The sequence below is a fragment of the Bos taurus genome, chromosome 14 (genome assembly GCF_002263795.3).
Source record: "Bos taurus isolate L1 Dominette 01449 registration number 42190680 breed Hereford chromosome 14, ARS-UCD2.0, whole genome shotgun sequence".
Taxonomy (NCBI): Eukaryota; Metazoa; Chordata; class Mammalia; order Artiodactyla; family Bovidae; genus Bos; species Bos taurus.
Genome location: NC_037341.1, coordinates 64372729 through 64400441, shown reverse-complemented (window position 1 = coordinate 64400441; position 27713 = coordinate 64372729). Strand labels below are relative to the sequence as shown.

The 27713-nt window shown below is 38.5% G+C and overlaps 1 protein-coding gene and 1 long non-coding RNA gene across 5 annotated transcripts in view; one reads left to right on the top strand and one right to left on the bottom strand.

The window, feature by feature from the left end:
- Positions 1-27713, top strand: part of LOC132342150 (uncharacterized) — a 162701-nt gene that overhangs the window by 42204 nt on the left and 92784 nt on the right. The window contains exon 2 of the long non-coding RNA XR_009490400.1: positions 11018-11103. This is a non-coding gene — a long non-coding RNA (uncharacterized lncRNA). The remainder of the gene's footprint in view (positions 1-11017; positions 11104-27713) is intronic.
- Positions 104-27713, bottom strand: part of RGS22 (regulator of G protein signaling 22) — a 141457-nt gene continuing 113847 nt past the window's right edge. For 3 of the 4 annotated variants that reach the window (XM_002692801.6, XM_059874373.1, XM_059874375.1), the window contains 6 exons: positions 25883-26062; positions 21183-21341; positions 7702-7800; positions 3564-3657; positions 3375-3455; positions 104-2222 (listed from right to left, as the gene is read on the bottom strand). In XM_002692801.6, coding sequence (XP_002692847.2) covers positions 2212-2222; positions 3375-3455; positions 3564-3657; positions 7702-7800; positions 21183-21341; positions 25883-26062 — 624 coding nt within the window. In that variant the 3' untranslated portion in view covers positions 104-2211. The remainder of the gene's footprint in view (positions 2223-3374; positions 3456-3563; positions 3658-7701; positions 7801-21182; positions 21342-25882; positions 26063-27713) is intronic. The other variant, XM_059874374.1, reaches the window with a different exon arrangement.

Sequence of the window (27713 nt, the reverse complement as noted above, 5' to 3'; positions counted from 1 at the left end):
AACTGACAGCAATACGATAAGAGATAGGAGGGAGGGAATTGCAAAATTCTGTTAAAAGGTATTATACTTGCATTACCCATGAAGCAGTCATGAAGCAGCAGAATATTATTTGAATGTAGACTTTTATTAGCTGTAAATGTATATTGCAAATTCTAGGGCAACTAACTAGACAACTTTAAAAAGATGTATAACTGATAAGGAGAAAATGGAATCACAGAAAATGCTTGCTGATGCTGCTAAGTCACTTCAGTCGTGTCCGACTCTGCAACCCTATAGATGGCAGCCCACCAGGCTCCCCTGTCCCTGGGATTCTCCAGGCAAGAACACTGGAGTGGGTTGCCATTTCCTTCTCCAATGCATGAAAGTGAAAAGGGAAAGTGAAGTCGCTCAGTCGTGTCTGACTCTTAGCGACCCCATGGACTGCAGCCTACCAGGCTCCTCCATCCATAGGATTTTCTAGGCAAGAGTACTGGAGTGGCTTACTTAAAATCAAAAGGCAGAAAACGAATGGAATAAAAAAAAGGCAATGAATGGAAAACAAATACAAACTTCTTGACTAATATAGGGTATTGGGGAGTATGGGAACAGAGGAAACTATAGGGTTCTGATGCTTAAAAAAAAAAAGGTGTCCAAACCCACTGCTTTAGAAAACAAGTGGGATCTCTGAAGTCTTTCTCCTGATGCTCTCCCCTCTATACAATGCTTAACTCTTTAAAGAATTAGGAATGGTAGTTTCCACTTTGAATATACTTTCTGGGACGATAGTAAAGTGGAAGTCTAATGCTTCCAATCTGCTAACCCAGGTCACAGTCCTTGGAGTTTCTGAGTCCCAAGGCAAACAGATGATGAAGGTTCATCCTCCCAGATAATTTCTTACAGATTCTCCTTTCCCTCTAGGAAAGAAGATACGTAGATGTATGTCTGGGTTTCCTCTGCTACAAGTGTGTGTGTCAGTCGCTCAGTTGTGTCCGAATCTTTGCAACCTCATGGTCTGTAGCCCACCAGGCTCCTCTGTCCATGGAATTCTCCAGGCAAGAACACTGGAGTGGGTTGCCATGCCCTTCTCCAGAGGATCTTCCCAACCCAGGGATCAAACTCAGGTCTCCCGCGTTGCAGGCAGATTTGTTACTGTCTCTAGTTAATAAGGGAGCTTTTGCCTTTTAAAACTCTTCTCTTGCTACCCTAACAGTTTATCACACGGACAACTAGGATGTCCATTAAAGAGGGGGATTCCTGGGTTCTGTCCAAGAACTACAGAATCAAACTCTCAGAGAGTGAGCCCAGGAATCTGCATTGCTAGCAAATGTTACAGTGAGTTTCATGCACACTGAAGTCTGAAAGCCACACAGATTTAAAATACAGCTTCTTTAGAGTTGGGAATAGGGATAGGGACAAGATGAGGAAGGCTCTTCCCTCTATATTTTGGGTCAATTTATTGCTAGGAATATCCCTAGCCACTTGCTGAATGTATCTGCCAACCAAATACAGCTGACCCTTGAACAACACAGAGGTTAGGGGCACCATAAAGTTGAAATTCTCTGTATAACTTATAGCAGATCCCTGTATCCATGGCTCCTCCATATACACAGTTCTGCATCTGTGGATTCAACCAGCCACAGATCCAGGAGTACTGTAACGTTTACTACTGAAAAATATCTGCATATAAGTGGAACTGTATAGTTCAAAATCATGTTGTGCAAGGGTCAACTGTATACTGAATGCTCAAGGAACATTTTTGTTAAAAGACTATTTAAGGAGCAAAACATGGTTTCTTCAGGTCTGTGATAAAATATTTTGATTCTTCCAAGATAGAATTTGTTTTATTCTAAATGAGTTAAAGTTTTTTTTTTTATAGTCTTATATGTTATGTGTTCCCTCCTAGCTCAGTAGGTAAAGAATCTGCCTGCAATGCAGGAGACCTGGGTTCGATTCCTGGGTCAGGAAGATCCCCTGGAGAAGGAAATGGCAACCCACTCCAGTATTCTTGCCTAGAAAATCCCATGGACAAAGGAGCCTGGCGGGCTACAGTCCATGGGGTCGCAAGAGTCGGACACGACTTAGCGACTAAACCACCACCACCATGTTATGTGTACAGAAGAGCTGTAATTTTTAAACTATGGAAGTAAAGCCAAACTTTATTTAGATGACAGGCTTGCTCTAAAGCAGACCATCAAAAAACCACTTGTGCTTCCATGTTAGTTAAAACTTGGTTTAAAGAATTCCTGCAAAGAAAAAAGAAGAAATGACTGAAACATAATCAATGAGAGAAAATTTAAATCCAAAATAACAACAAAAACTTAGAGTTGTAAGAAGGATCAAACAGTTAACAAATGAGTCAGCACACCCTAATGTTGGAGGCACTGTGATGTTGATCTAAGGAGTAAGGGAACTGACAGGAGCACAGTGGTTAAGGATAAATCTGAAAAGAAGAGAGATGAGCAGGCTAAGAGCATAAAGGCCTGATCATCATATCCTCCCAAGAACCAGAAAACTAAGGATTTTAGAAACAAAAATCTAAGCTACAAAATAGAAGAGAAATGGGACTTTTACTGGGTCCTTTGAGTTTTAGTTCAATGGGATGCACATATATTACATTACACTAGTAATACCACTTTCTTAGGGCATTGTTAAAAAGTCTAACATTAGTATCTGATCAAAACTGTATAATCACATCAGTATCTGTATGAGAAAAGGACCCCAGCTTGATTTTCAGTTATTAATTATCAGTTCCTTCTTGTATTCCCATCTTGGGAAAATGGAACTTAGAAAAACTCAGCTTGCAAAACCTTAGAAAACTGAGCCCATTCTTCTATAAATGTTCTTTGTGGAAGAGAAAACTAGATAAGAGAAAACTAGATAAGGAGTAGATAGGAGCAATAAATGATCATTCCCCAGGGGCCTTCCTGTGCAGGAGACTGTGCCGTTCAAAAGGGAGGCAAGTCACTCCTGCCTATTAATTTGTTAGTGGAGAGTGTAAGTAGGGGTGTGTGTGTGTGTGTGCGCGTGCATGCGCATTGTGCAGATGTCCATGGGCATTAGTGTGTGACTCAGAGGGACATGGATGGGACTGATCAATTCAGTCTATGAACTTCCGTTGTACCTAGCAGCAGGATATACGCTCCCGTGAGTGCTGTCTGGAAATGGTATGCAGTGTTGGGTATATGTCATAGTCTATCCTCCTCAGCACAAGAGAAGAAAACAGAGACAAAGAGATGGAACACCTACACTCTGAAATTCTCCTAACCTGGGGCTCAGAGCAGTTGGGAGGGAGTCAGTCCTCATCCCTTTCTGCCCTCTCCAGATGGCCAGGTGAGAGGTAGAGTTCTAACAATAAGGAAGAAAGAACTGAAATCAGACTGTCACTTGACACTCACTCTGGATGTTGTGGGAGGACACAGTCTTTTTCAAAGACAGAGTGGAAGCAGTAGACTTGAAATTTGTAAAAGATGGTGTGGCTGCACGGAAACAAGAGAAGCAGTGAAGGAATCATTAGCAAAACCCTCTAGAATTAACCTGTGATTCAAGACAACAAAGCAGCCCTGAAAACAAAGAGCAAAACTTACCTGCAAACAACTTTCTTTCTAGTTCCTCTTGAATTTTAAGAAGAATCCTTTCCTGTTCTAAGGCTTCTATGTACTTTGAGTAGCACCAGGTTGGCTGCAAAAACAATTTTGCAAAATTAATTTTAGAGATATTTGCCCCAGGAAATAAACTGAAGGTAAGACAGCTTATATCAACCCCTTCATTTAAAGGCCTTTTAATGTCAAAAAACAGAATATAGAAAACATGCACATTTCATAAATTTATAATTATAGGAATTGATCTACATTTATATAGATATATTTATGATGAAGTAAAGGTATTTCTCTTTAGCCTTGATCTAAATTTTAATAATTTGATTTTTCTTCTAGTTTTATTCAGATATAATCAACATATAGCACTGTTTAAGCTAAAGGTGTATAATAATAATGATTTGACTTATACACATCATGAAAGGATCACAAGAGGTTTAAAAAACACCTTTCATCACATATAGATGGAACATTAAAGAAATAGAAAAAATTATTCCTTATGATGAGAAGTCTCAGATTTACTCTCTTAACAGTTTTCAGTTGTAACATATTACTTATATTTATATATAATATATATTAAAAATTAACAAAATGAAATATAAAGATATTTAAATATATATTAAAATGTTTATATTTTAATATATATTTAAAATATACATTTATCTGTCCCTTCTCCCCAGCCTTCCCCCCAGCCACCATAAGCTCATTCTTGGAGTCTATAAGTCTGCTTCTGTTTTGCAGATAAGTTCATTCGTATCATATCCTTTTAGATCCCACATGTAAGGGGTGTCATATGGTATTTCCACTCATACTGAGTGAAGTCAGACAGAGGCTCTCCAGTCCATCCATGTTGCTTCAAATGGCATTATTTCAATCTTTTTAATGGCTGAGTGATGCTCCATTGTAAATATATACCACGTCTTCTTTATCCATTCCTCTGCTGGTGGACATTTAGATTGCTTCCATGTCTTACTTATTGTAAACAGGGCTGCAATGCACATTCGGATGCATGAATCATTTCAGACCATGTTTTTCTCCAGATATATGTCCGGCAGTGGGACTGTAGGACCATATGGTAGCTCTATTTTCAGTTTTTTAAGGAACCTTCATACTTTTCTCCACAGTGGCTATATCAATTTACATTCCCACAAACAGCGCAGGAAGGTTCGCTTCTCTCCACACCCTCTCCAGCATTTATTGTTTGTGGACTTTTTGGTAATAGCTACTCTCGCAGGTATGAGGTGATATCTTATTGTACTTTTGATTTGCATTTCATTATAATTAGCAATGTTGAACATCTTTTCATGTGCCTAATGGCCATCTGTATATCTTCTTTGGAGAAATGTCTACTTAGTTCTTCTGCCCATTTTTTTGAGTGGGCTGTTTGTTTTGATGCTGTTAAGCATCACGTGTTGTTGTTGTTCAGTCACTAAGTCATGTCTGACTCCTTCAACCCCGTGAACTGCAGCATGCCAGGCTTCCCTGTTCTTTACTATCTCCTGGAGTTTGCTCAAACTTATGTCCATTGAGCCGGTGATGCCATCCAACCATCTCATCCTCCATTGCCCCCTTCTCCTCCCGCCCTCAATCTTGCCCGGCATCAGGGTCTTTTCCATGAGTCAGCTCTTCACATCAGGAGGCCAGAATACTGGAGCTTCAGCTTCAGCATCAGTCCTTCCAAAGAACATTCAGAGTTGATTTCCTTTAGGATTGACTGGTTTGATCTCCTTGCAGTCCAAAGGACTCTCAAGAGTCTTCTCCAGCACCACAATTCAAAAGCGTCAGTTCTTCATCACTCAGGCTTTTTTGTATAGTTCTGTGTATTCTTGCCACCTCTTCTTAATCGCTTGTGCTTCTGTTTGGTTCTTGCCATTGCTGTCCTTTATCATGCCCATCCTCACATGAAATGTCCCCTTGATATCTCCAATTTTCTTGAAGAGATATCTAGTCTTTCCCATTCTATTATTTTTCCTCTATTTCTTTGCATTGTTCACTTAAGAAGGCTTTCTTATCTCTCCTTGCTATTCTTTTCTGCATTCAGCTGGGTATATCTGTCCCTTTCTCCTTTGCCTTTTGCTTCTCTTCTTTTCTCAGTTATTTGTAAGGCCTCCTCAGACAACCCTTTGTCTTCCTGCATTTCTTTTCTTGGGGATGGTTTTGGTCACCACCTCCTGTACAAGATTACAAACTTCTGCCCATAATTCTTCAGGCGTTCAGTCTACCAGATCTAATCTCCTGAATCTATTTGTCACCTCCACTGTATAATCATAAGGGATTTGATATAGGTCACACCTGAATGATCTAGTGGTTTTCCTACTTTCTTCAACTTAAACTGGAATTTTGCAATAAGAAGCTCATGATCTAAGCCACACTCAGCTCCAGATCTTGTTTTTCCTGACTGTATAGAGCTTCTCCATTTTCATCTGCAAAGAAAATAATTAATCTGATTTCTGTGTTGACCATCTGGTGATGTCCATGTGTAGAGTCTTATCTTATGTTCTTGAAAAAGGGTGTTTACTATGACCAAGGCGTTCTCTTGGCAAAACTCTGTTAGCCTTTCCCCTGCTTCATCTTGTACTCCAAGGCCAAACTTACCTGTTATTCAGGTACCTCTTGACTTCCTATTTTGCATTCCAATTACCTATGATGAAAAGGACATCTTTGGTGTGAGTTCTAGAAGGTCTTGTAGGTCTTCCTAGAACCGTTCAGCTTCTTTGGCATTTAGTGGTTGGGACATAGACTTGGATTACTGTGATACTGAGCGGTTCACAAGCTGTTTGTAAAATTTGGAGACTAATCCCTTATTGGGAGAAGGCGATGGCACCCCACTCCAGTACTCTTGCCTGGAGAATCCCAGGGACGGGGGAGCCTGGTGGGCTGCCGTCTATGGGGTCACACAGAGTCAGACACGACTGAAGCGACTTAGCAGCAGCAGCAGCAATCCCTTATCAGTCACATCATTTGCGCATATTTTCTCCCAATCTGTGGGTTGTCTTTTCATTTTGTTTACTGTTCCCTTTACTCTGCAAAAGCTTTGGAGTTTAAGTAGGTCCCATTTGTTTATTTTTGTTTTTATTTCCCTTATTCTGGGAGATAGACCAAAAAAGATATTGCTATGATATACGCCAAGAGTTTTCTGCTTATGTTTTCCTCTAGGAATCCTATAGTATCTGGTCTCACATTTAGGTCTTTAATCCATTTTGAGCTTATTTTTGTGTGTGGAGTTAAAGAATGATCTAATTTCTTTTTTTTTTTTTTTACATGTAGCTATCCAGTTTGCCCAGCAACATTTGTGGAAGAGACTTCCTCTCCCCTTATTTTTATACTGTGTTTCTGAAACTTAATGCTAGTCATTTCCTAATAAATGTTCTTCTAAATGGCATTAGGTATCACACACTTTTAAATATATATTTTTCAATATATGGCTTTACAAAATTGGACATTTATCTCAATAATAGCTTTATAATCTATCAGTTATCTTAGCCGGGAGGCTGAACACATTTGACATTTCGAGTACCAGAAACATTGTTTCTTAAGCTAGTATTAGCCTATGATATAAACACTTTTAATATCAGTCTTTAAAAATGTACATAAGTTAAACTTATAAAATTTCTGGGACACTAATGTATGTTATAAATATAAACATAAAAATTGTACATATATTAGTTGCTGATCATGTATTATCAAAAAGATATATTAGCTATTGTTCATATATGTACATATATTAGTTTTTGATCAATTTTATGACCACTTCAAATAATTTTAAAAATTGATACTAGCATTTGACATTCTTCTTTCTTCTCTTGACCTAAGAATATATCAACCTACATATATTCTTATATATATGATTATCTCTTTTCCAATAAGATAGTTATCTCAACTTCTGCCACTAAAATCTTCTTCATATGTATCCAGAAATTATTTTCTCTGATTATGTTGTTCAGGATCAGCCAAAATTGTAATGTTCTCTGAAGACTCAAGGAAACTCTATTCCAGTCTCTCCTCAAGGAATTTTAGCCTTATTTTCAAAGAAACATATATCTATTACTTTAAAAATAACTCAGCTACTGCATGACACCATCCAATGCTCTAGAGAAGAAGTGATATCTCTGATATCTTTCCTGCTTACCTGTCGGCCGTACGCTTGCATGCCTAAACCTGGGTCACTAGTTAAAGCAGCTGCTTTGATAACAGATCCTGAAGTACTCGAATATTGTTTGATTCCATCCTGTAATTATATTAAATTAAATTATTCTAAAAAGGGGGTTATTAAGGACACTTACTACTACAATAAGATAATGATATCTTTATGACATGTAGTATGCTTCACATACTATATTTAATTCTACTCTGTTATATAAGTTCTCTTACTATTTCCATCTCATAGGAAAAAAATGAGGTTTTGGGAAGTGAAGTGGTTTCCCTGAGGTATTAGAACTGATCAATGGTAAGGCCAGGATTCAAAACTAGGTAGGCTCACTCTAAAAACTGCACTCCTATCTACTATACTATACTGTCTTGGATCAATAATACCTTACAATTGTATAGTTGAGTACCCTACAAGTTCTTTTATTCATATCATTTCAATTAATCCATCTCACATCATATGAGGTTAATATTATCACTATCAGTTGATAAAATTGAGGTTAAGAGGGTTAAGAGTCATGCCTATGGTTACCTAGATAAACCCAATGCTTTTCATAGTAAGTGATTTTTTTCAGAAGATATATTTTCATGTTACAAAAAAGTCATGAGTTTCCCATATTCACTTTTTCCAACATTTTCTCATATGTATTCATTGACAATAGCATTTTGGAACAAACTTATACTCTATTGGTCTTCTTTACCTTATACTTTCTGTGTTAAAATAAATGCATGTGAGAAATCTGTTGTTACTAGTTCAGTTCAGTCACTGAGTCGTGTCCGACTCTTTGTGACCCCATGAACCACAGCACACAAGGCCTCCCTTTCCATCACCAACTCCCGGAGTCCACCCAAACCCATGTCTATTGTGTCGGTGATGCCATCCAACCATCTCATCCTCTGTCGTCCCTTTCTCCTCCTGCCCTTAATCTTTCCCAACGTCAGGGCCTTTTCAAATGAGTCAGCTCTTCACATCAGGTGGCCAAAGTACTGGAGTTTCAGCTTCAGCATCAGTCCTTCCAGTGAACACCCAGGACTGATCTCCTTTAGGACGGACTGGTTGGATCTCCTTGCAGTCCACGGGACTCTCAAGAGTCTTCTCCAGCACCACAGTTCAAAAGCATCAATTCTTCGGCACTCAGCTTTCTTTATAGTCCAACTCTCACATCCATACATGACTACTGGAAAAACTATAGCCTTGACTAGATGGACCTTTGCTGACAAAGTAATGTCTCTGCTTTTTAATATGCTGTCTAGGTTGGTCATAACTTTCCTTCCAAGGAGTCTTCTAATTTCATGGCTGCAATCACTAGTAAGTGATGGCAATACATTTACTGTATATAGTACAAATATTTAAATTAAAATTCCTGTGTTTTCTTTAGGATTATTTACCCTACAAAATGATTGTCAATATTTATACCTAACCATGTTAGCATTTACTAGTTGACAGATATAGACAGATCAGAATATCACTTATGGACACTTGCATTTCCATAAATGAAATGTAATATGGATGATACAAACACACTCTGGATTTTCTGGAGAGATAGTAATTTAAGATTTTCTCTACTCTCATTCACACTATATGTTCCAACTTTTGTTTCAGACAATATATTTACCAAAGCAAACTTTGGTAAAGAAAATACTTGGGATGACAGAGAGCTGTGACGTTCTTCCTAAGAATTTGAGATACTGTAAGAGATCTTCTTTATATCCTCCTTACTTCTATAACCTTTATTCAATAAGTGTACATTGAGATAACTTCCCAAGTGGTACGGTGGTAAAGAGTCTCCCTGCCAGCCAATGTAGCAGACACAGGAGATGTGGGTTCAATCCCTGGGTGGGGAAGATTCCCTGGAAGAGGAAATGGCAACCCACTCCAGAATTCTTGCCTGGGAAATTCCATGGACAGAGGAGCCTGGTGGGCTACAGTCCTTAGGGTCGCAACAAGTCAGACACGACTGAGTGGGCATACATGCATACATTTAGAACTATTTGTTGAATAGTTGGTAAAGAATCCGCCTGTAATGCAGGAGACCCTGGTTTGATTCCTGGGTTGGGAAGATCTGCTGGAGAAGGGATAGGCTACCCACTCCAGTATTATTGGCCTTCCCTTGTGGCTCAGCTGGTAAAGAATCTGCCTGCAATGCGGGAGACCTGAATAGAGTTTACTATTTAAAACCAACTCAAATTAACCTTTTCTTTGAGATCCTTTACTTTCCCCCCACAAATAATTAATTACTAAATTTCTGGGATTTCAGTTTTTTGTTTATATTCTTTTCAGTTAAGTATATGTGTGTGTCTTTCTATCCTTACACTATATGTAAATTTTATATTTATGTTCCTAGCATATATAAAAGGGATAAATAGATCATCAATAAAATTCTATGTAGTAGATAATCAATAAAAGTCTGGTGAAAGAAGGAAGAAAGGGATTAGGATAGGGAGCTCTTTTTGAGAGACTATTTAGGCCACATTAGTAAAAAATGCAGCAGGCTCACATAGGACTCATCTGATTGGTGAAGTTATTCACATGCCACAGACGTAATCAGAAAAAAGCTCCAATTGTACTTAAGTTAGACAACATTCTATTTTTTGCTCCCTAAATGAACCCTTCCATATATTTTCTTTCTGAGCCTACCAAATTAGTATCACATTCATGTGGTTCAGTCAGACACGTACTTGCCTCAAGGGTCTGAAGAAGGTAAATATGAGGGTTTTTATTTAGTGAACTCTGTTTCTTGTCAGATTATATAGATTGGGCCAGATGCATAGTTGGTTTGAGGGAGAAATCAGCTTTTGTATTATATGATCTATCACTTATTACCCAAACCACTGGAAGGGAAATAACTGCAGAAATTTTTAAAATAAATAATCCAAAACTAATTATATTTAAGTGTAATAACATTTCATTTCCATACATGAGCTCTGTGCTCAGTCATTCAGTTGTATCTGACTCTTTGTGACCCCATGGACTGTAGCCCACCAGGCTCCTCTGTCCATGGGATTTTCCAGGCAAGAATCCTCGAGTGGGTTGCCATTTCCTCTTCTAGGAGATCTTCCCAAAACAGGGATTGGACCCATGTCTCTTGAGTCCCCTGCATCGGCAGGTGGATTCTTGACCACCAGCGCCACCTGGGAAGAAGATACAAGTCGCTCATAAGCTGTATATGAGTGAATATTTGCCCTATGATTAAAGAACTTTTAATACATCAACAAAAATACGTGAAGTCATATTGTGAAGAACTGATTCAGTGGAAGCAAGATTTTACAGACACCTCTTCCTATTTTCTTGCTCTTAGGCCTTTCCCGATTCCCATTCTATACTGGAAATACCCTCAACCTCCTGATAGAAAACATCAACCAAAGAGAAGCTTTTGAAAATCTGGTAACTTTTTGCAGTATCATTCATATAAAAATGTTGTTATATATTGAATACTTATTAAAATATTCTAACAATAGGATATGAATAATAACAATACCACCAAAGCTTAAGAGACGCCACGTTACCAGCGCCTCTGCTCCCTTTTGTGTCGCCTGCCCAATCACATCATGTCTCCACCCAACCTACACAGGTAAACACTGTACTGAACTTTGTGTTTATCATTCCTTTTTTTAATATTTTATCGCATTTGTATTGATTCGTTTTATGTGAATTTTAACTTTATATAAGCAGAGTTGACTGGTTATATTTTTGCAACTTTTCCAGTCAGCAGTATATTCCTGATGTATGTCTATGTTTATTATTGTAGTATAGTTTATTTGTTTTCCATCACAGCAGTGTTCTACTACATGAATTTATTTTTAACAATCTCCTGTTGATATTTGGATAGCTTCTGATTTTTTGCTTTTGAAAACATGGGTGCTATAAACATGTGCATATGACCTGATATCTGTGTCCATAAATTACTCTAGGATATATGTATTTACAAGTAGATTGGATAAATTGAAGGCTAAGTGCATCTTTTAATTTACCAGATAAAGTAAAATTGTTTTCTAAAGTTCAATCTATACTCTCATCCATAGTGTATTAGAATTCTAACTACTCCCTGTTATTGGTGGTTGAGAAAAATATAAGACATTTCAAAATGAGCAGAAAATAACAGGTGATATCCCATAAAACCATTGCAAGAATAAAACAAAGTGAGAAGTCCAATATTTTAGTTGATAACAGTACTCTCCAAGAAATCCAATCATGAATCATAAAACTCTAACATAGGAGCCCAAAATAGATAAAATATTCCTATACAAACATTTGCATATATGACATAAAACTCCAAATCCTAAATGCAGAAACTCAGAACAGAAACAGACCAAAACATTTTAAAAGGAAAATGTAAAATGACTGTTTACTGAACTTAAAAAAGATTGAAAAAACCAAAAATCTCTCAGAAATGAAGTACCCAAGGTATCATGAATATGGATCATAAAGAAAGTGTATCAGTTCAGTTCAGTTCAGTCGCTGAACTGAGTGTCCGACTCTTTGTGACCCATATACACAAATATATGTAGCATTAATATAAATCCCCCTCTTCCAAACTTGGCAAAAGATATAAATATACAGAATCAAGAACTTGAGCAATCCTCAAACAGAAACAACCCAAAGAAATCTGCATAAGACATATCATATTCAAAATTCTGAAAACTAAACACAAAGAAAAGAATCTTGAAAGCAGTGAGAAATAACAGCTTACATAAAGGAAAAAGAAAGAACAAAACAAATCTTGGAACATCAGAAAAGAGTAAAAATAGAGCAAAAGTAAGGGTTAATACAATAGACTTTTCACTTTGAGTTTCCTGATTTATGTTTAACAGTTGAAGCAAAAATTATAAAACTGTCTGATGGGATTCTCAATATATGTTGAGAAGTATTTAAGATAATTGTAAACAGGTGAGGGGAAAGAGACTTAAAGGGAGGTAGTTTTGAGACCCAAACTGGTAAAATGTCAACACCAATAAATTGAGAAGTTATGCTTGTATAAGGTGATATCTAAGTAACTGCTGAAACATCTAAACAGAGAGACACCAAAATGAAATTCTAAGAGATGTTCAAGTCATACACAGGAGTGTAAGACAAGGAAATAGAAAAAAGAAGAGAGGGAATAAGCAAAACAGAAAGTACAATGACATTTAAAAACTAACATATCAATAATTATATTAAAGATGCATAGACTAAATACACCAATTAAAAGAAAGAGATTGGTAAAGTAGATTAAAAACCAAACACTACCATGACCCAACTATATGCTGTCTATAGGAAACTTAATTCAAATATAATGATATAGGTAGTAATGTAAGCAGATGGAAAAAGATACCACGTGAAAATCAAAATACCAAGATGATACTATAGCTTTAGAGAAGTTTGGCAATTCCTCAAAAGGAGCCAATAATTCAACTTCTAGGTCCCAAGAAAAATTAAATCATGTCTATATATATAAGGTTGCATAAGAATGTTCACAGCAGCATTATTAATAAAGCCCAAAAGTGGAAACAACCCAATACATCAGCTGGTGAACGGATAAGCAAAATGCATTTCAACCATACAGAGTAATACCAGTTAGTCATGAGAAGAATAAAGTACTGACACGTGCTACAAATAGATGAACCTTGAGAATACCATGTTAAGTGAAAGGAGCCAGGCTTAAGAACCACATACAGTATTATTTCTTTTATATGAAATGTCCAGATACAGAAAATAGATTAGTGGTTTCCGGAGGCTAGGAAGGAAGAAGGAAAGGGGAGTGATTGCTAATGGGTATACAGTTTCTTTTTGGGGTGATGAAAATGTTCTACAGTTAGGTAGTGGTGATAGTCACACAGCTCTGCAAATATACTAAAACCATAAAATTGTGCACTTTAACAGTGTAAATTTTATGGTATGAGAATTAAATTTCAATAAAGCTGTTATAAAATAAAAGCATTCAAATAAGAAGGAGGAGGAGGAGGAGGAGACAGCGGTGGGAGTGACTACATAACATTTTATTGTAACAGCCCCAAACAGGAACTAACCAAATGTCCTTTAATGAGTGAATGGCTGCACTGTGGTACAATGTACTTCAGAACACTGCTGCTGCTGAGTCGCTCAGTCGTGTCCGACTCTGTGCGACCCCACAGATGGCAGCCCCTCAGGCTCCCCCGTCCCTGGGATTCTCCAGGCAAGAGGCTAGAGTAGTGTGCCACGGCCTTCTCCCAACAGAACACTGCTAAACAACAGAGAGGATGAACTGCAGATACACATGACAGTGTGGACTCATCTCCAGGGTATTTATGTTGGGTGAGAAATGCCAGTCTCAGGAAGTCACATATTGTATGATTCCATTTATAAAACATTCTCAAAAATGACAAAATTATATAAATGGGGGAAAGATTCATGGCTAAAATATTAGGATAATTGGTTGGAGATGACTTACAGTCACAAGGAACATCTTTGTGGTGCATCTTGGATAGAGTGTTGGTTACTCGAATATACACATGTGACAAAATGGCATGAACTATACACACACCTTGTATCAATATTAGTTTCCTGATTTTACTATTGTAATAGCAAGGTGTAGCCACTGGGGGAAACTGGGGGAAAGGTACATGAGACCTCTCTACTATTTTTGCTATTTCCTAATTGGAGAAGGCAATGGCACCCCACTCCAGTACTATTGCCTGGAGAATCCCATAGATGGAGGAGCCTGGTGGGCTGCAGTCCATGGGGTCGCAAGAGTCAGACACGACTGAGAGACTTCACTTTTCACTTTCATGCATTGGAGAAGGAAATGGCAACCCACTCCAGTACTCTTGCCTGGAAAATCCCACGGACGGAAGAGCCTGGTAGGCTTCAGTCCATGGGGTCGCTAAGAGTCGGACACGACTGAGTGACTTCACTTTCACTTTTCACTTTCATGCATTGGAGAAGGAAATGGCAACCTGCTCCAGTGTTCTTGGCTGGAGAATCCCAGGGACAGTGGAGCCTGATGTGCTGCCATCTATGGGGTCGTACGGAGTCGGACATGACTGAAGCGACTTAGCAGCAGTAGCATGAATGTTAATTATCTCAAGATAAAAATTTTTTCTAAAAAAATTAGAATTTGAAATTTTAAAAAATACCAATAACATTATCTTGAATATGAAATACTTTGGAATAAACTTCACAAAATATATTCAAGATGTCACAAAAAATGCAAAATCATTGATGAAAGAAATTAAAGAACTAAACAGAAATAAACTGTGTTCATGGATTAGAAAACAAAATGTTTTCTAATTTATGACATAAATTCTCAAATTGAATTATAGGCTTACTACAATCCTGATACAATATCTCAATAGTTAACATGTGAAAAATTGTTCCATCTTATTAATAATTACATGCATGCTCAGCCGCTCAGTCATGTCCAACTCTTTATGACCCCATGGACTGTAGCCCACCAGGTTCCTCTATCCATGGGATTATCCCAGCAAGAATCCTGGAGAGGGTTGCCATTTTTTCCTTCAGGGGATCTTCCTGACCCAGGGATCCAACCCGAGTCTCCAGTGGCTCCGGTATTGGCAGGCCGATTCTTTACCACTGAGCCACCTGGGAAGCCCTTACTAATAATTAGGTGGATAGAAATGAATGCGTTAGTATGATGATATACCATTTGTCATCAACAGATGGACAAAAATTTGAAAGTCTGAACATACCAGATGAGGAGAAATAGGAACACAGACTGACACACACTCATACTCTATTACTTAACCATTCCAAAAACATTTTAATCACGTGAATATGGAGGCATTTACAGCAGTGTTGTTTGCAGTGCTATTTATAAACGTATAAATTGAAAAAATACAATAAAGAAATAGTTCAATAAAATAGTATATTTATGCATATGATGGGAATGCAGCAATTAAGCTGAATAAATGAGATCTATCTAAGTAGAGCAGTGTGGGTAGAATTAAAAACAACACTAAACTTAAAATGCAAGATGTAGAAAGTACAATATGTGCTATAGAATGAACTATGTCTCTCCCAAATTCGTATGTTGATGTCCTAACTTTCACTGTGACTGTATCATGAGATAGGGTCTTTAAGAGGTGGCTGTTGTTGATTTCCTAAGTCAGGTCTGACTCTTTGTGACCCCATGGACTGCAGCTTGCCAGGCTCCTCTGTCCTCCACTATCTCCTGGAGTTCATTCAAATTCATGTCTGTTGAATCAGTAATCCTATCTAACCATCTTGTCTTCTGCAGCCCCCTTTTCCTTTTGCCTTCAATCTTTCCTAGCATCATCAGGGTCTTTTCCATTGAATCAGCTCTTTGCATCAGGTGGCCAAAGTACTGGAGCTTCAGCCTCAGCATCAATCCTTCCAATAAATATTCAGGGTTGATTTCCTTTAGGATTAACTGATTTGATCTTCTTGCAGCCCAGGGGACTCTCGAGAGTCTTCTCTAGCATCATAATTTGAAAGCATCAATTCTTTGGCACTCAGCCTTCTTTATGGACCAACTCTCACACGTGTACATGACTACTGGAAAAACCATAGTTTTGACTATCTGGACATTTGTTGGCAAGTAATGTCTGCTTTTTAATATGCTGTTTAGGTTTGTTGTAGCTTTTCTTCCAAGGAGCAAGCATCTTTTAATTTCATGACTGCAGTCATTGTCCTTAGTTACTTTGGAACCCAAGAAAATCTGTCACTGCTTCTACTTTTTCCCCTTCTATTTGCCATTAAGTGATGGGACCAGATGCCATGATCTAGTTTTTTGAATGTTGAGTTTCAAGCCAGTTTTTTCACTCTCCTCTTTCACTCTCATCAAGAGGCTCTTTAGTTCCTCTTCACTTTCTGCCATTAAAGTGGTATCATTTGGGTATCTGAGGCTGTTGATATTTTTCCTGGCAATCTTGATTCCAGCTTGTGATCCATTCAGCCTGGCATTTTGCAGGATGTATTCTGCATATTTGGAGAAGGAAATGGCAACCCACTCCAGTATTCTTGCCTGGAAAATCCTGTGATGAAGGAGCATGGCAGGCAATATAGTCCATAGGGTAGTAGAGTCAGACACAACTGAGCAACTAGACTTTTCATTCTGCATATAAATTAAATAAACAGGGTGACACTATACAGCGTTGTCATACTCCTTTCCCAATCTGGAACCAGTCTGTTGTTCCATGTCTGGTTCTAACTGTTGCTGAATACAGGTTTCTCAGGAGACAGGTAAGGTAGTCTGGTATTCCCATCTCTTTAAGAATTTTCCAGTTTGTTGTGGTCCACGTAGGCTTCCTCATAGTCAGTGACGCAAAGTAGATATTTTTCTGGAATTCCCTTGCTTCTCTATGATCCACTGGATGTTGGCAATTCGATCTCTGGTACCCCTGCCTTTCTAAACCCAGCTTATACCTCTGGAAGTTCTAGGTTCAGATACTGTTGAAGCCTAGTTTGAAGGATTTGAGCATAACCTTACTAGCATGCAAAATAAGTGCAAATGTATGGTAGTTTGAACATTCTTTGGCATTGCCTTTCTTTGGGATTGGAATGAAAATTGACCTTTCCAGTCCTGTGGCCACTGCTGAGGTTTCCAAATTTGCTGACATATTGAGTGCAGCACTTTAACAGCATAACCTTTTAGGATTTTAAATAGCTCAGCTGGAATCCCATCACTTCCACTAGCTTTGTTCGTAGTAATGCTTCCTAAGGTCCACTTGCCTTCACACTCTAGGACGTCTGGCTCTGGGTGAGTGATCACACCATCGTGGTTATCTGGGTCATTAAGACCTTTTTTACATAGTTCTTCTGTGTATTCTTGCCACCTCTTCTTAATCTCTTCTGCTCCTCTTAGGTCCTCACCATTGCTATCCTTTATTGTGCCCATATTTGCATGAAATACTCCTTTGATATCTCTAATTTTCTTGAAGAGATCTCTAGTCTTTCCCATTCTATTGTTTTCTCTTTCTTTGCATTGGTCCTTTAAGAAGGCTTTCTTGTCTCTCCTTGCTCTTTATTCTCTAGAACTCTGCATTCATTTGGATCTATTTTTCCCTTTCTCCCTTGCTTTTCGCTTCTCTTCTTTCCTCAGCTATTTGTAAAGCCTCCTGAGATAACCACTTTGTCTTCCTGCATTTCGCTTTCTTTGGGATGGTTTTGGTCACTGCCTCCTGTACAGTGTTACCAACTCTGTCCATAGTTCTTCAGGCACTCTGTCTACCAGATCTAATCTCTTGAATCTATTTGTCACCTCCACTGTATAATCATAAGGGATTTGATTCAGGTCATACCTGAATGGCCTACTGGGGCTTCCCTGGTGGCTCAGATGAGGGAGATCTGGTTTCAATCCCTGTGTTGGTAAGAACCCCAGGTTTAATCCCTAGGTTGGGAAGATCACCTGGAGAAGAGAATGGTTACCCACTCCAATATTCTGCCTTGGAGAATTCTATGGACAGAGGAGCCTAGCAGGCCTCAGTCCATGGGGTCACAAAGAGTCAGACACGACTGAGCAACTTTCACTTTCACTTTGAATGGCCTATTGGTTTTTCCGTACTTTCTTCAATTTAAGTCTGAAATTTGCAATAAATAAGGAGCTGATGATCTGAGTCACATCAGCACCAGGTCTTGTTTTTTTCTGGCTGTATAGAGCTTCTCTGTCTTTGGCTCCTCTCTTCCCCCTTCATAGATCATAGTCTTGTCGTGATGAAGGGGCTTGCATAACTCAGTGAAGCTATCAGCAAGGCCATGCAGGGTCACCCAAGACAGACCAGTCATAATGAAGAGTTCTGACAAAACGTGGCCCACTGGAGGAGGAAACAGCAATACACTCCAGTATTCTTGCTGTAAGAACTTCATAAACAGTTTGAAAAGGCAAAAAGATATGACACCAGAAGATGAGCATCCCCAAGGGCAGAAGGTGTCCAAAATGCTACTTGGGAAGAGCACAGGGCAATTACTAATAGCTCCAGAAAGAATGAAGAGGTTGGGCCAAAGTGGAAAAGATGCTGAGTTGTGGATGTGTTTAGTGGTGAAAGTAAAGTCCGATGCTATAAAGAACGATATTGCATAGGAACCTGGAATGTTAGGTCCATGAATCAAGGCAAATTGGATGTGATCAAGCAGGAGATGCAAGACTGAACATCGATATTTTGGGAATCAGTGAACTAAAATGGATGAGAATGGGAGACTTTAATTCAGATGACCATTATACCTACTACTGTGGGCAAGAATCCCTTAGAAGAAATGGAGTAGCCCTCATAGTCAACAAAAGAGTCCAAAATACAGTACTTGGGTGCAACCTCAAAAATGACAAAATGATCTTGGTTCATTTCCAAGGCAAACCATTCAACATCACAGTAATCCAAGTCTGTGCCCCAACCACTGATGCCGAAGAAGCTGACATTGACCGATTCTGTGAAGATCTACAAGACCTTCTAGAACTAACACCAAATAAAGGTGTCCTTTAAGAGGTATTTAGGGTTAAATGGGAGAAGGAAATGGCAACCCACTCTAGTGTTCTTGCCTGGAGAATCCCAGGGACGGGGGAGCCTAGTGGGCTGCCGTCTATGGGGTCACACAGAGTCAGACACAACTCAAGCAACTTAGCAGCAGCAGCAGTAGGGTTAAATGAGGTCATAAGGGTAGGGTCATAATCCAAAGGAATTGTGGCTTTACGAGAAGAGAAAGGATGAGAGCTTCTTTCTCTCCCCAACTTGTGAGGACACAACAAGAAGGGGGCCTTGTGCATGCAGGAGAGGTCTCACCAAGAGTCTTATTAGCTGGCACCTTGAGCTGGGACTTGTAGTCTCCTGAACTATGAGAAAGTTAATTTCTGTTGTTTAAGCCATCTAGTCTGTAATATTTTGGTATGGTAGCCTGAGCAGACTAATAAAATATGGCACTATTTATGTAAGTTAAAGTACATACAAAATAGTCCTCTGTATCATTTATGAATCCATATACCCATATAAAACATTATCTTAAAAAGGAGTTGTTGAGAACATATCCAAAACTTAATGGTTGCTCTTGGAAGTGGGGAGGGTAATAGAACTCAGGGTTGGGGGCTTTCCTGGTGGCTCAGTGGTAAAGAATCCACCTGCCGGGCAGGTGACATGGGTTTGATTCCTGATCCAGGAAGGTCTGACATACTGCGGAGCAACGGAGCCCATGCGCCACAACTACTGAGCCTGTGCTCTAGAACCTGGGAGCCACAATGAGAGAGCCACCGCACCGTGACTAGAGGGAAGTCCATGTAGCAGCGAAGACCCAGCACGGCCAAATAAGTAAATAAATAAAATCATGCATTAAAAATAAAAAAGAACTCAGGACTGGGGTTAAGAGGTACAGTGTTCTGCACTATTTCACTTACAAAGGAAAAATGAAAAACTAATGTAAAATATGTTAACAGTGTTTATATTGACCTGGGGAAACATGGGGGTTATAATTATATTACTTTTATATCTTTAGATATATTTTAAATTTCTTTTAAAAAAGAGAATAGGGGTAAAGCTTATAAATAAGATGAAATATGTTATTTGTTACCCCTTCTCAAGTAAAAAAATAGATAAAGAGAGATAAATTGATAACGGACAGACAAAGAGGCAGCCTGGGCAACTTACGACTCATAAGTTTCACAGTCAGTGTATCATTCTCTAATTTTAATATTGAAAATGCTGTCCCAAGTGCATAATACTATCTCATTCATTCCCAGATTTATTTGGTAAATAATGATTAATAATTGAACATGTGCTGGATAGTGGTGGAAGTATTTAATAAGACAGATGGTATCTTTGAGGATCTCAGTTCAGTGAGAAAGACAGATGCAAAAACTTACTCGTAAGACAAATATAAAGTGCTCTCCAAGAGAGGTACATAGATGAGATGATTTTTGAGGTAATTTTTTTAACTTCAAAACAAGTCTGAAACTTCTGACTGAAGGCTTAAAAGTCACTAAAATCCATACTTTATAACTTCTCTGTATTTTTGCTCATCCCAAATTCTACAAATGTACACACAGCATTTGCAGAGAAGAAACCAATTCTGAGTCCACATTGGAACCACTTCTTTGACTTGCTTTTCATTGCTTTTGTTATTATAATCATACAGAATGGACTGCCTCAGAGAATCCTGCCCCTCTGCCTAACTGTTAAAGTGCTTTGGGTTCAGAACCCTGTCCACCTGTAGGCGGCAGGAAAGAAGAAATTAACACATCCCCTGCCCAAGGCTTGCCACTGTAGGAGATGTTTGCAAGATTAATGGCCTTTTTTATTTTGCTTCCTCGTCTCCCCCCATCTCTGATCTATAAAAATCTGGCATCCAGACCTCAATAAGATGGTTATTTTGAGGCACTAGTCTGCCATCTTCTGGGTCAGCTGGCTCCCTGATTAATGTCTCTTCCTTGCCTCAACCCCTCAGATTCATTGGCCTTTCGTGTGGCGAGCAGAGAGAGCTTGGACTCAATAACAATATCACATACCTTTTAAAAAGTCTGATTAAACCCCAAATGATTCTTGTCTCACCTTTACAAATTTTTCATCTTCTATGACTGCCATTTTCTTTTTCTGCTTACTATATTCTTGTCTTCTCTCCAAAACACTCATAATTTTTTCATCAGTTAAGTTCTTCCTAAACTCACAGAACTGAGGCCAAAATTTAAACAGAACTCCAAAAATTGTCATCTGTATAAAAAACAAAGTATGTCTCAGATTACAATTTTATACAAATGTACCAATTTTAACTCTAATTCACCATAATAATGGATTAACTATTCTATCTTTAATATACAGCATGTTTCCTCCAACTTATTGTCTCCAGACATCTTGGTATAGTTTAGCTTGGCACATGCTTATCATCAATGTTTTTTTACTACCAACGAGAAGTCTTTCTTTTAAAAAAACATACACTTAAATACAGTTAAAAGTCACTTTATACTTTATGTTTCCCTAACCAATTGATTGTATTAATAAAGAATCCATTAGGTCTTTTTAAATAAGAAATACATGTTTTCTTTTAAAACTTATACCAGTAGATCTGCCACACACTCGGCTGTTTTATGCAAGTATTCCAAATATTCAGTTCATCAAGGGGGACTCCTCTCCACCCCTCCTTTCCCTTCTTTTAGAGAAAGGAAATACCATTTTACCTCTGGAAAAGCTCTTAAACAAAGCTGCAGATCTAAGAATAAATCTTGAGTAACTTTTAAATGATACAATCTCTCTTTTATGTGAGAGCAAGAAAAGTAACATTTAAAAAGCAGAGTGGTATCCTGGACAAATGCTTTCTATGAGGATACTCTACATTAAGTGATTAATTGTGATATTTATAGAGATAAGAATTGTTGCTCAAATTTTCATGCCAAGTTTTTCCATTAGTTCCAGAGGCATACGTTACTTCCAAGAAGGTAGGACTTGCCACATCAGATCAAGTCCAACATCTTGTTGCTGGGAATGGACTTTACCTAATGCCCTGGAGAAAAATGAACCATCCCATTAGGCTCTAAGCCAACTTTTCAGCAGGAAAGTGGAGTTTTTAGAAAGTAAATGCTGCAGTGATCAACAGAGTCCTGAACATCATGATACATTTCATCACTCCTTTCTGTACATGAATATCATTAGTAATTCTATAATTATTTACTCCCTTTACGATACCATCTTGTCACTGAATTCTATAGCCTCTTGGGATTGTGAACACAAAAGCTAAAGATACTTTATTTGACGAAGTGTAGGCTTTAAAAAAGTTTTCATTTCCATTTATCTACCATGGATTTTGGGGCTTTCCAGGTAGCATTAATGGTAAAGAACCCTCCTGCTAAAACAGGAGACATAAGAGCCTCAGGTTCGATCCCTGGGTCTGGAAGATCCCCTAGAAGAGGAAATGGCAATCCATTCCAGTATTCTTGCCTGGAGAATTCCTTGGCAGGCTACGGTCCATAGGGTCACAAAGAATCGGATATGACTGAAGCAACATAGCATGCACGCCATGCTTTAAGTAATCCCCTGCTCCAATGTTAAAGGATCACGGTAGTTTTTATATGAATTTCTTAAACACTCCTCTTCCACCTCCATTTACCAACTATTGACCCTACTTCTCAGTTCTTTCTCCAAAACCTGAGTCATTTCCAGCCCTCAAATGTATTTGTCACCTAGAAGGCTTCCCAGTAAAAGTTACCCTATTAGGGCACAATATTTCGAGGCAGACATAAAATCTCTCTATTTCTGGGAATCCCTTGGAAGTTCAGTGGTTAGGGGTCCACACTTCCAGTGCAGGGGGTATGGGTTTGATCCCTGGTCGGGAAACTAAGATCCTGTGTGCAGAACAGGGTGGCTGAAAAACAAATGCTCTATTTCTAAAAGTTGCAGTTAATAACATTCATGTTATTCATGAAAATTGCCCTGTACCTCCAGAACCTTAAAAGACAACCAGACTGTTAGAAAATTTTTTAATAAATATGGAGCTATTTCCCACATTGCCAGTGGATGGGCAATGGTTGCAGCATAAGTGAAGAGTGTCAGTGAAAATATGGCTGAGTGACAAAAACTTCTAAGCTATTAGGAATGCAGGTGGGGGAAAGGCAGATGTTACAAGTGAAAGCAATACTAAAAGAGGCAACAGCTTTTTATTTACTCTTCAGTCCTTTTACGCAACGTTGCTCTATTGCCAATTTGAGCTATTTCTCTCATGTTTGATCTCACATCATTCATTCATGTTTTCAAAAATGATAGTGTCTATTCTGTTCTAGGCATGCAGGCCACAGCAGCAAATAAGAAACAGTCCCTATTCTCAAAGACCTTACAGTCCAGTGGGAAAGTCAAGCATGAGAACAGCTATTTTCAAATTTGTATGATAAGTGTTCCAACAGGGACAAACACAGGATATCACAGAAGCATAAAGGAGAGAAGATGAGACTGTGAAAAGCTCTGGAGGGAAGAAAGTAAGGCTTCTCTGCTGCTGCTGCTGCTGCTGCTAAGTCGCGTCAATCATGTCCAACTCTTAGCGACCCCATGGACTGTAGCCTACCAGGCTCCTCTGTCCACGGGATTCTCCTGGCAAGAGTACTGGAGTGGGTTGACATTGCCCTCTCCAGTGAAATGCCTGCTGTTGCTACTGCTAAGTCGCTTCAGTTGTGTTTGACTCTGTGCAACCCCATAGACGGCAGCCCATCAAGCTTCCCCATTCCTGGGATTCTCCAGGCAAGAACACTGGAGTGGGTTGCCATTTCCTTCTCCAGTGCATCAAAGTGAAAAGTGAAAGTGAAGTCGGTCAATCATGTCCCACCCTTAGCGACCCCATGGACTGCAGCCTACTGAGCTCCATCATCCATGGGATTTTCCAGGCAAGAGTACTGGAGTGGGGTACTATTGCCTTTCTATGGAAGTACAAGTATTTCAGTGGGCCATCCCTGGTGGTCCGTGATTAAGACACCACACTTCCACTGTAGGGGGCATAAATTTGATCCCTGACTGGGGAACTAAGATCCTGAATGCTGTGTGGCCAAAATAAAGCAAAAAATAAAATAAAATGAAATCAATGCAGGGATGCAAGTTCAATCCCTGTCAGGGAATGAAGATCCCACATGCTGTGCAGCCAAAATAAACAAACAAATAAAAGTGAAAAATCTAATATTTCAGTAAGACAGAGATAGATGGCAGTGAGTGGAAAGGTATCTGCTTAGAGAGATATCGATGAAGGAATATGGTCTCCAGTCTGAGGACAATGGGAGTAGTTGAAATTGAGAGCAGAGAAGTGACATGATCAAATACACATTTTGAAAAAGATGGCTCCATCTGCAGTAAGTTAAATGGTTTCGAGAGAGTCTAGGGGCAGGGAATTTTGGTAATCAATGTGAGACACTGCAGACATAAACTGAGGTAGTGGCATGGAGTTGGAGAAAAGTAGATAGAGTAACAGATAAGGAGACAAATGGATACATGTTAGTGACTGAAGATCACCGAAGGTCAGGGAACAAAGGAGAGAGAAGACATGAAGGTGCAACCAGATCTCTGGCTTGCACACCTGGGTAGGAGGTATGTCCTTCTCTGAGCTTCCTTAGGGAACACGGAAACAATAGACCTGGTGAGGTGAGGCCCCTAAATATTCTCTTGTTCTCTGATACCCTAAAGATTATATTTAAGATATATCTGGGACTTTGTTTTGGGGAATGAGACAGAGGCATAAACTAAAGGACTCCAGTAAAGTTCCCTGGCTGCACTCCCTGGACAGTGTGGCGGAACCAACCAACATAAGCAGCTCAAGACGCTCACCGTCAGCCTCGAGGCTGTGATCTGGATGGGCAAGCCTTGGCCTGGCCATCAAGAGACCGGGCTAGGCTAAGTGATCTTCTCATTAACAGATGCTACAATTCTGACACCATGTTTTCTGTTTCTCCCTAGCAGATCGTCAATCATTTGTCTATATTTTTCCCTATTTTAATGCATAATTTGGATGGTGAGTCTGCTTTCGGTTCCTTTTAGGACTTAGAACACAGCCGGCTTGCAAATGAAAATGTTAAGGAATAATGGTCTTTTTCCATGCTCAAGGGCATTCATACCCTAAATCTCTGTTTCATATCACTTAAATCATGACAGGGCCTTCCCTATTACCCCTATTATAATTTATTTTTCTTAATCATTTTTCAGGAACAACATCACTAAAAGGCTTTTCAAAATGCAAATAAACTATGTTCAGCAAATCACTGTTTTCTATTATTTATCTTAAAGAGAAGTAACTTGAGCAGGTTAACAGGCATGATTTTCCTTTCATGAGCTTGTGTACTTTATGTTGGTTGGGTACTTAAATCTCCTCTCACTTACTTTATGAGCTATGTGAATATTCCAACTTTTAAAAATACACAAATCTTGGGACACACATAATTTACACATTTCTTATGGTAGCAGATATTTTAAAAGGAAATATGAATGGTGGGAAAGGAAGGAGAAATTAGTTGGGGATTTATAAATTAGAAATAAAATGATAACCATGCAAAGTCAAAGTATATAGAATTTTAAAAATTGTACTTGCTGTATATTACCATCAGCAAAATAGCAAGTTACTAGTTTCTATGTTATGTGGCGTTGGCAACGTTTTTCTAATTAAATAGAATAAATCCCAGGATTAGGAGGATTCAAACCTTGCCAAATATGAATAATACAAAAACTTTAAAAGAATATCTAGACTACTAATCTATTTTAAAGTATGCTTACTACATGCCCTGATTTCTTACCTGTGCCTCTCTGAATACATATGGTCCCAACTCCTTCCTGTGTTCAATAATCTTCTGGGCTTGCTCTACTGGAATGTCAATTTGTAAAGCTGGGGGGATGCTGGAATTAATAAAGCAGTTGATAATAGTCATAATCTTCTTGTGTATGATAGACTCATCACAATGAGAATGGCACAAGTCCTAAACAAGGAGGAAAGATAGATCAATACGTGATTAATGCATTAATAGAACACTTTATAAGTGAAGTGAAGTCGCTCGGTCGTGTCCGACTCTATGCATTAATAGAACACTTTACAGAATACATCAATATGTCTTTAAGTTAATATAATTGTAACTTCAGGTCAAGAGAGTACTGGGACATGTCAAGACTATCTTAAAAATCAGAGATTTCATTTTTCTTGGATTTGAAGAACCTAAGACTTTTTCTTTTTTGCTCCTAGCCTGTGTCTTCATGTCTTTGTGCGTCATGTTCATTGACTCATTCGGTCAATCTTTGCCTTTTAAAGGAACCTGAGACTTTGACACATATACCTTAAGTAAACACAGATTTCATTTTAATCCTGGTTGCTTCTTCTCCTGGCAAAGAAGCAGCTTTAGTGTCTGCTTTGACTCATTTAACAAATTCATATTAAGTACCTGCAATATGCCAGACCTTGAGGTGAGCCCCAAGACACAGTACCTGTCCTTTAAAGGCTCAATATCTACAGGATGAGAAGCACGAAAACACATGATTCCAATCTGAGATAGCTAAGTAAGTGGCACAATGGAGAACAAGCACCTAACTCAAGTTACAAGTGGATGCAAAAGCTTTTTCCACCATAACTGCTTCTATGCCAAGGTGATTTAGACTCAAAAATGCTAGCATATTAATGGGAATGCTGTATTTAATAGGTGTATTATTATGTATCTCAGTATCTATATTTTTTCAGATAACCTATTACATTATCATCTTTATAGCTAAAGAATTTAAACATAGTAATGATATATGTAATGATAAAAGACCCAGTTTTATGTCAGAGATGTAAGGCTATCACTTTTTAAGACAAAGAGGGTAGCTGAGCTTGAATTATGACGTTTCTTTGCTAAAGATATTGTTCTCTAAATCACTAGAAAACACAAAAGTTTGGAAACTTGTAATTCTAGGCCAGAAATTAGCCAGCATTTATTAAGTGCTCACTGTATGACAGGCATTATAATAACGGTCTTAAGGACAGTTAAAGAAAATTTCTGGTGTTTGCCATATAAAACATTACATAAATAAGTTATAAGTTTGGCATAAATTATATGTGAAAAATCTTGATATAAATGTTACACTGAGACAACAGTTAGCATTTTTATGCAATTTAGTATTCCCTCAGAAAATGCCTATTTATAACACATGCTTGCTATGTTACCCCAAATTAAATTTTTTGCTGTTACTAGTGAAATTATCATATATTTGGTGAGCTGAGTTAATTATTATTTTTTAAATTAATTTGTATTGGAGTATAGTTGCTTTACAATGATCCTGGTTTTTTATTATTATGGAAATATAAGGATTGTGAAATAAAAACAAATTTGTGAAATTATACAATGTTAATTTTGAGACTGTAGAGTCAGAATTTAGACAGAATCCAACCTGGTATTTTTTTCTGGTTTTTATGCCCTACTCTACCATTAGCTGAGTTCACTTTTACTTATTGTTAAGGTCTCAGTTTAAGCACACAGTCGACCCTTGAACACGGGCCAGGGGTGGCGGGTGGTTAGGGCACCAACCCCGCCCTTGCAATTGAAAATCCACGCATAACTTTACAGTTGGCCATCTGTATCTGTGTTTCCACACCTGTGGATT